Source organism: Dipteris shenzhenensis, chromosome 7 (genome assembly GCF_047967505.1).
Source record: "Dipteris shenzhenensis isolate YYH24624 ecotype China chromosome 7, Dip_SZ_1.0, whole genome shotgun sequence".
NCBI lineage: Eukaryota > Viridiplantae > Streptophyta > Polypodiopsida > Gleicheniales > Dipteridaceae > Dipteris > Dipteris shenzhenensis.
The window spans coordinates 34,948,882-34,958,186 of record NC_141602.1 but is presented as its reverse complement, the minus strand read 5'-3'; the positions used below and the strand labels follow the sequence as shown (position 1 = coordinate 34,958,186).

Below are 9,305 nucleotides of genomic sequence, written 5' to 3'. Positions count from 1 at the left end.
GTGATCAAGGGACTAAAAGGCTATTTGAGAAGGGAGTTCAGCAGTGAAAGATTTGAATGAATTACATACGACCCGTACATATTAATGCTGATGTCCAGGTATCATGCCAATATCACCATAATAGGGTTCAATGCCTTTCCAAAGTTGAGACCAGCTCTCTCTAGTTAGAGAACATAGTTAAAGACTTTCTTGAAGATCCATCACAATACTTTGGGAGGAAAAAAGATCCGTTGCAATTGTTGCAACTGTATATGGAGGGTCAACCTAACGATTAACCACCAAAATTATGCACAAAGGAGTTCAGTTCAGTTGTCTGAATGAAACAGTAGAAGCCATGCCAAAAGTGTAGACATGCCAAAGCATAAGATTAGTAACACCACCTGGCAAAACAGTTTAGGTCCAAATTATGGGGAAAAATGAAGGAACAGCTCTTTTAAAAGAAGGGAACAATCACAAACTTTCGATCATGCTCTTATGGTCCTCATCTATATTAAAAAGTGATTTATGAACACCCTTACATTAGTCATGTAGCATGGTAGCAATACTGGAACACTATGAAACATGTGTTTCCGTCAACAAAAGATTCTCCTTACAGCTAGTAATGTTGCTGAGGAGAGTAACAGCTCCATGGTTAACAAAAGATTTTGCAGCATTATAAAACAAATGTTCCAGTTGCCCAAAGATTCTGTTTACTGCTAGCAACATTGCTAACGAAAATATAGTCCTACCACATATGAATTACACATCGCAGGCACTTGCCGCCATGAAGAAGTTCAAACGCTTCATTGATTTCAGAAAGTGACATGTTGTGAGTGATATACTCATCCACTTTGATTTCCTGTATGAAAGCAAAGGCAGAACCGATCAAGAAGACTGCATTGCACCGCCCTATTTTCTATAATTTATATTCCAGAACTCACACAGACATGCAAAAGTGAATCAAAGGCACCAAAATCCTACAAATGGCACCGTTACCTTCTTGAGATATTTGTCAACAAGTTGAGGTACTTGTGAACGGCTTTTGAAGCCACCAAATGCTGTCCCTTTCCAAACTCGCCCAGTAACGAGCTGAAAGGGGCGAGTGGAAATCTCCTGACCTGAAGCTGCAACCCCAATTATGACAGAAGTTCCCCATCCCTGCCCGCCAGCGAATAAAGCACAAAAGCAGAAGCTTGAGCATAACCCTCAGCTCCATTCAAGATGAAGTGCTTTAGAATTGATCCATATACAACACAATCACCTTGTGACAACATTCCAAGGCAGCACGCATAAGTTTGACATTGCCTATGCACTCAAAGCTGTAGTCAACTCCTCCATCTGTCAGGCTGACAATGACCTGCAGCATTGTGAATTGGTTTAAATACTGTTGAGGAAGCAATGAACACAATCAGCAGAAATGCATAGATGAGAACTTTTTGGTACCGAGCAACGCTACAAAATGTAGACTCAAACATGCTGCTTTGACCAATGTCACAATCAATATTATATTTTCACCACCATAAGCATGAAGTCTCGGCTTTCCTACCCTTCAAGTAACATAGTTTATAAAAACCACCTCACACTTGGACCATTAATTATGGTTCAAAAAGTTGAGATTATTGGCTACTTTGACTATTGCGAAATTCAAGGGCCGGAGAAAACACACAAAAAAAACTACATCGAGCTTATGTACCAAGTAAAAGTTGGGACAAGGGCGTTTGTATCATGTATCATGCGGACTTTAGGAAGAAAAACAATGTCATCAATTGTGAAGGTTAATAAATATTACCCTGATGATCTAAGCATTCAAAACACCTGCATTTCATGCCTGCTCATACAATGTACTCATATGCGTACTGACCTTTGGATGCACTATTTATCATGATGGCAAACCATAGACAGAGAAATTAGAGATCCAGGGTCCTCATACTTGAGGTGGAAGGACTAAAACTTTTAGGGACAACATTGTCATTAAGGTGGTAGGTAACCCACGTGATCTAAACGCAGCAAAGAACATAAAAGATGTCTAGTGGTCAGTCTAGGTGGCAGCTGTGTCAGCGATATGAGGTGAGTGTATGCATCTCATAGTGAGTGAGGGCTTCTATGAGGGTGTACACGCCCTATTCAGCATAGGCTTGACTCTGTTTATGCGGGCACTATTGTCTAGTTTGTAGGGCAGGAGGGCCAGCCCATTTTGGGGCTTCACCCTGGTCAGGTTGAGTGACCCTGGGGTCGGCCATGCAGCAGCCCCTGGGTCGGCCACTGCCAGACCTATAAATGGCCAAGTCTTTCCTCATTGTAGAGTATCTTCTGGAACTTGTTCTATTCCACTGTTTAGGGTTTTTCACTGCTATATGTACAGGTTGCCTCCTTTTCAGTACAGCTAGACACTCAGGTCATTCGAAAGGACCTCTTTACAGCTACACACGTTCAGGACCTGGTTGGAGCCGAGGGAGCTTCCAGTGAAGCTTAACTTCTATAGAGACCACTGCCTACACATCTCTGAGGAGGGTTTCACTTACCGCACTCGTTAAGGATCTCCATCGGGCAATTTCAAGTATCATCACATCGACTCCGTATCAAGAGCGGCTGAGCTGAGGAGATACCCAGGGAGCATCACATATGCACGCTATGTGATCCACAGGAGGTTGAGTCAGAGGAGCACCTCGCATTCAGATGCCCAGTGTATTATGAGATCCGTGGTCGATATCGTTGTCTCTTCAGGGACGGTTTTGGACCCCTCTCCAGACTTCTATCATACCCAGACCAGGGGTGTCTTGCTGCCTTCATTCATGAGGCGCTCCAGCGCAGAGAGCACATACTCATGGCGCAGAGACAGGCCTCAGACACGCAGTCCGATTCTTCTCAAAACAAGATCACGGGGTTTTTCCACTAAGACTATATGGACCACACAGTCCCTGACAGCAGACTGTTGTGCACTAGTTTGAATTCTCATGGCTCCTCCACGCCCTGATGCCCAATCCCCTTGGTGGAAGGAAGTGGACCTTCTAAATCCCGAGGAGGTGCTTGCAGGAGGTTCACGAAAATGGACATGCCGCTATTGTGGCCAGCCAAAGACTGGCAGTTCAGTGAGAGTGAAAGCTCACTTGTTAGGAGAGCAGAATAAAGGCATTAGCATATGTCCTTCAGTGCCAGAATATGTTCTTTTACGCTTAAAAGCATTGGCAAATGCATCTAAGCATGGTGCTCGAGCTTTTATGCCTGTTGGAAGTGCAGTGTCTACAAGTATTCCAGTCTCAGCAATGCCTTCTATTTCAGTTGCCACTTCCAGTCTTGGAAAGGGCAAGAAACAAGCTTCCTTAGCTGCCACTTGGCACCTTGGCAGGAAGGCAGAGGTAGATGATGCAGTGGGGCGTTTCTATTGCCAACAGTTCGTAGAAGCTAGTGCTGCCAAGGCCCAACCTCTAGCGACAAGCTAGAACTCCTCTTGCATGTGTGTTGGAACACTTGCATGCACTAGGCTAGCTATGCGTGGGCTAGCTGTGCGTAGGCTAGCTGTAGCATAGCAGTAGCGTAGGCTGTAGCATAGCAGTAGCCAGTCTATCTTGTGCCGTCGCCTGTGTGTGTTGGAACGCTTGCATGCAGTAGGCTAGCTATGTGTAAGCTAGCTGTGCGTAGGCTAGCTGTAGCATAGGCTGTAGCGTAGGCTGCGCGATGGTAGCGTAGGCTAGCGTAGCTTGATAGGCTATAGCATTAGCAAGCTGCTATGCATAGGCTACGTGTTGCATCATTGCATGCAGCCTTGCAGGTCGAAGTAAGCTTGCAAGCGGCGAACACGCAAAGCATGGAGGTCGACTGCAAGCGGGGAACACACACAGCAGCGAATCGCGCCGATTAGATTAGGATTAGATAATCTGCCCCAAATCTTTACCTGCATGAAGGGAACAACTTAGGAAACGTTCCCTAGACGTTCCACAAGGGATATGGAACATTCCATAGCCGTTCCAGAGGCCTGACGTTCCACAGACATTCTCTTCAAGCTGAGTGAAGAGGACGCCATTCCAACGTTCCATAGCTATGGAACGGCGTTCCCTGGCAACTATGCCTCCGACATTCCCAAAGCGTTCCTGTTCCCTGGTAACTATGGCTCTGACCAGCACTGAGGCCTCTCATCTTTCTATCACTGCTTTACAGATGTCTCTCTTTCATCAACGCATAAAACCATCATTCATAAAGGCCTTGCTGATGGGGCTTGATCAACATTTAGGCCTTTCAACTGCTTCATGGATTACTTTCTTCTCATAACATGCTCCTGAAATTTACATCTGGATACAATTGCATACACATGACCCTGCCTGCTAGATTTGAGCAGTTGTTTAATTCAATTTCATTGAATTATGATAATGATTACGTTCATCTGTCAGAAATTGGAAGATTTTTAAGCCTCCACAGGCTACTTCTTTAGTTATGTACCAATGCATGGAACAAAGTATAATAATTTGAGTTCATCTGTGAGGAATTAGGAGCAGAGGATGAGCGATGTAGGCAACATGGTCTCTGAAAACATTAAGAGACTTCATACACCAATAGATTCAAAGAAGTACAAGGCACCATGAGAAAAAACCAAACGTGGATGTGGATACTAGAATTAAAACCACAAGAACAAGAGCAAAAAAATCACCTCTTGAATGGGCTTCTCATAGTCCTTAGGATTGACAAACTCAGTCACTCCAAACTCTTTTCCTGCAAGATTGTAGCACATTCCCAAAACAACAGAGTAACACAATCTCATATGCAAAGTGTCTCTTTTAACCTCCACATGAGGCAGCATTTGGTGAGGAAAGAGAATGAAAGCTTCGTAGATGACAAATGCAGAGGTAAAATGTACCAAGGCTTTCTTTCTTTGGATCGAGATCAATGCCAATAATTCGAGAAGCCCCAGCAGCTTTTGCACCTTCAGCAACCTGCATAGATTAGTGAAGTTTGAGCGTTCCCAAGACAGTACAATGCTTATATTAGGTGATGACAGTTAGCAAACTTCATTGCAATGCTTGATTGCTCTGAGGGGATCACTCAAGCACCACAAGAAAAAGATTTCTGTTCATTTGAAACGACAGAAGAAGATGGAAAACAAACACCTTAGCCAAACAAAAGCAATCACGTTGTGTCCATTTTTTGCCTTGGACAATATTGACCAGCCCTCTCACCAAATTCTTGTCTGGGACAGAGAAGAAAAGCTACACTTACAGCAAGTCCAACAGTTCCAAGACCAAAAATCGCAACAATCGAGTTAGGCTCCACTTTGGCAGTATTCCAGACTGCACCCAAGCCTGCATTACAGTACAAGTCACATCATTCAATAAAACAAGCATCATAATCTCTGAACTAAAACCAAAATCTACAACAGGTAGGGAAGACCCTCTTTGGCTAATCTCTTGTTTCCTACAAATGAGAGGGTGAAGGAAAGTGACAGACAAAAACACAAAAAGTAGAATAACATGACAAACTATTCAAGCAACAAGCCTCAAAAGTTATGTCACTGATCCAAACACAAAAAGTAGAATAACATGACAAACTATTCAAGCAACAAGCCTCAAAAGTTATGTCACTGATCCAGGGTCAAACTCATTCATTGACTTGCATTGCAAGACATAAGCAATCCTGTAATTCTTTGTTCTTTCTCCAACACTTGCGAAAAAAAAAAAAGGAACAAAGCATAGCAGTATCCTTCGCAAGTCCAAATCAGCAAGAGAACAGAATCCAAGGACATAAATTAGCATCTCACTGACCTGTAGGTATACCACAACCAAGGAGGCATATTTTCTCCAAAGGAGCTTGGGGAGCCACTTTTGCAACACTGACATCATGCACAACGGTATATTGACTAAATGTTGATGTCCCCATGAAGTGATATATCGGAGTGCCCTTGATTGAAAATCGAGTCTTGAGGTCGTGGAGCATTAGACCAATCCCCGTAGCAGACCTGATTTTCCCACAAAGATTGGTCTTCCCTGACTTGCAAAACTTGCATTCTCCACACTCTGCCTGATAGCATGGGATTACGTGGTCACCCGGTTGAACATCTGTGACGCCTGCACCCACGCTTTCCACAATCCTGCAAAAAAAGGGCATGCAATGAAGAACATGCAGTAATCCACAGTACTATATAATGAACGAAGAAACAAAAAGCTCCCTTCACTTACCCCGCCGCTTCATGGCCGAGAATACATGGAAACTTGCCTTCTGGATCCTGCACAATTAAGTCAGAGCTCTGAGATTCCGCACAACCGTGCGATTTTGAGAGTGTAAGCAGTGAAAAGTCTGCATTGCAATCGATATTGACTGTAAAGAGAGACAGTGCAAAGCAGGACTCGAGAAGCCATGAGGAGAGATGGCAAACCAGTCCATCCAAAGTATAAGCATCGGTATGACAAAGGGCTGTGCTGATGATCTTGATGCGGACTTCCCCGGCCTGAGGAGGTGCAACCTCTACATCTTCAATGGACAAAGGCTGTTTGGCGTCCCAAGCGACAGCAGCTGGGGAAAAAAGTATGGAAACCAAGGAAGAGATGGTGAGAAAAGGCAAGCAAGGGAGCTGTAAACTAAGCGTGGGAGCGATGGGATTGCAGGAATGCGAGCAGGGAGAGGAACTCACCTTTGCAAATGATGATTTGGCCCTGAGTCGAAGAAGCCATGGAAATGGAGAGCAGGAGCAGTGGAGCTTTGATGAAGGTGATGATAAGAACTTTGAGCAGCTAAAAAGAGATGACATGACAACTCACCTTCCATGGCTTGTGTCTTTGTCATTTGACAACTCCATCTTCTTATTCTTAATCCCTATCATTTAGGCAAACCTTTAGCTAGCTAGCCCAATCATGGCTACTAGGTGTGCCTGTGTATCTCTCTCTGCCCACCATCCTCCGTTCACGCCCTACAGGATTCTATCTTGGTCACCCCTTATGTGCACATTGTTGGCACTTTCGATCTTAGTACAACGCCCCCCCCCAAAAAAAAACTAACCGAAAAGCAGGTAGCTAGCCCAATCATGGGACGTGAATGCTCGCGCAGTCATCTTTGGTCGGCCAATTGAACCAATCGGAGTTGAGTTTTCTGACAAGGGGTGGGCACCTCGATACACACACACCACCCATGGCCAGACCTTCTAGTCCTACTTGGATTTCACATCCTGTCCTCTCCAAGCTCGCGACTACCCAACAATGGGCACCCTTCAAATTTGCCAATCATCAGAGTTTTCGAGGTCCCACATACTTTTTCAGATCACAAAACCATCACCGAGAAGCTCTTGCACCCATGGGGAGCTAGTGTGTAATGCAGTGCCGCCATTCTAGACTGCTAAGGACTCTTTTTGGGTACCCTTTGACGGTGTGTAAACACCCTTAATGTCAGATGGCAATTTTTAAATATTAAAATTTGAAAATAGAAGATTTTAAATACTTGCAAATTTCAAGGCATTTTAGTGATAAACTTGAATAAAACCTTTTAAATTTTGGAATCTGAGGGTTTTTATTTGTTATGAAATGTTTTCTGTGAACAATAACTCCCACATTATCTACAATAAATCTCATGCTCAGCATCATTTCTTCGATGTGACACCCATCTCTGTAGGATGCCACCGAGAATTATACAATGACCCCAAGCAACCACTTCACCTCAAATCAAACCCGATCGTTACAGAATTTGGGCATTTTTGTCAATCCAATAAAGTTGCTTTCGCAAATCATTTGGGAGGTCAAAATTTTCTCACATCAAATCTCACACCTAGTTACATCTGTCTCTGTTAAGGGTCACACCATGATAATCATTGGACATCTCTATTCATGTGTGACCTCATGACCCATCATGTTCTGAACCTCCTATGCACACGATGCCCTCTTTAGAAGCAACATGGGGATCTCACTTGAATACATGGCACCTTAGATGGTTGAGGGACAAACTACCCACCTTTGTGATAGTGTAACATCACAACTTTTAACCTACCATTGTGCCTTCAATGAAGGAAACACTCTGTGTGTGTGTGTGTGTGTGTGTGTGTGTGTGTGTGTGTGTGTGTGAGAGAGAGAGAGAGAGAGAGAGAGAGTGTGTGTGTGTGTGTGTGTGTGTGTGTGTGTGTGTGTGTGTGTGTGTGTGTGTGTGTGTAAGAGAGAGAGAGAAGCTAGGGTGAGAGGAAATGATACTCAAAATGAAGACATAATCAAAAGACTTTCATTCATTCATCCAATAAGATCTGACAAGTAAAGTACAAGCCTTTATAGACTAGGCACACACACTCTAGTACCAAGTGCATATGGTATAACTCCCAAGGTGACACGTGGCACTCATGCATGAACCAACTACTAGAACTCCTGATACAACACACCAACACACACTCTTTGGCTATGATTTCTCCAACACCCCCCTTCAGAGCAAAGAGTGTGAGACCCAACATGTAAGGAGTAGACCGATCCCCCCTCCACCGCAATACTACAAAAAGCAAGTCCAACTATCCACCAACACCTCCCGTGTAATAGTGACTTCTTAGTCACAACTTGCAACCTCTAAGGGTAGACCATCACTCGTCGTTCCCCCTTACTTTGAACTGGTGGTCAATACAATCATACCAAAGTAAAAAACCATCCAATCATTTTTGGGGGACAACTCAAGGCAAAGTACCCTTTTGGGAGACAACTCAGGGCAGAGTATCCTTATTGACTCCAAATACATTCATTTCAGAGGGACTACTCAAGGCTGAGAACCTTTGTTGACTCATCACAAAAACACGCATCATATAAGGCCTAGAAAGCCCAAGAATTCTAGTAATAATGCTCAAGAGAGAGGTTGTGAACCTCAGCTATGGCTACATGTATCCCCTCATGGGGCTCTTCAGGTTCGACCTGGTCTTCAATAATAAGCATGGTGCTTCTCTTGTTCATGCTCCTTCTTCTTGAAGCAATTAGCCTCAACATGTCCTTTTCTCTTACAAAATTTGCAAATAATATGCTTGTTGGTTTCCATTTGCTTATGGAAGCAAATGCGTGATCACCAGCAAAGGCAAGAATGGCATCTTTATTACAGTGGTCCTTTTCAATAAGTAGAGCCACCATATCATCAAACATGGTAATGGAAAGGCGTAGAGCTTCAAGGGTCTACTCAAAATGATGTATCCCTTGCATACTCTTCATAAGGACAGCCATTTTGTCCTCATCTTCAGGCTAGAGAGTTGTTGAACAAGAGACTGAAATGTTGCTAAATCATCGCTCAACTCTTTACTCTCTTGCATTTTCAAATCATAGAACTTGAGATTCCAAAAGACTTTAGAGTTGGTGATTTTGTTACCAAATAAGCTCTCAAGGTGATCCCCAATCTCC

General features: G+C 43.7%; 1 protein-coding gene across 1 annotated transcript; it reads right to left on the bottom strand.

Annotated features, from left to right (window-relative positions):
• Positions 1–455: 455 nt before the first annotated feature.
• HOT5 (GroES-like zinc-binding dehydrogenase family protein) lies at positions 456–6,735 on the bottom strand. The gene is made up of 10 exons (XM_087376770.1): positions 6,596–6,735; positions 6,341–6,477; positions 6,144–6,190; positions 5,730–6,055; positions 5,188–5,270; positions 4,829–4,904; positions 4,622–4,683; positions 1,241–1,336; positions 976–1,137; positions 456–838 (listed from the first exon to the last, which is right to left on the bottom strand). The coding sequence occupies exons 1-10, from the start codon at positions 6,633–6,635 to the stop codon at positions 725–727; spliced, it is 1,143 nt and encodes a 380-aa protein (XP_087232896.1). The 5' UTR covers positions 6,636–6,735; the 3' UTR covers positions 456–724.
• Positions 6,736–9,305: the final 2,570 nt, after the last annotated feature.

What these genes read in the sequence shown, in the direction of transcription:
- HOT5 (XM_087376770.1), bottom strand. Translation starts at nt 6,635, where the DNA reads ATGGCTTCTTCGACTCAGGGCCAAATCATCATTTGCAAAG. An exon ending in CTTATACTTTGGATGGACTG is followed by an intron (nt 6,191 to 6,340) that starts GTTTGCCATCTC and finishes TTAATTGTGCAG; the next exon opens with GATCCAGAAGGCAAGTTTCC. An exon ending in CTCGGCCATGAAGCGGCGGG is followed by an intron (nt 6,056 to 6,143) that starts GTAAGTGAAGGG and finishes CTTTTTTTGCAG; the next exon opens with GATTGTGGAAAGCGTGGGTG.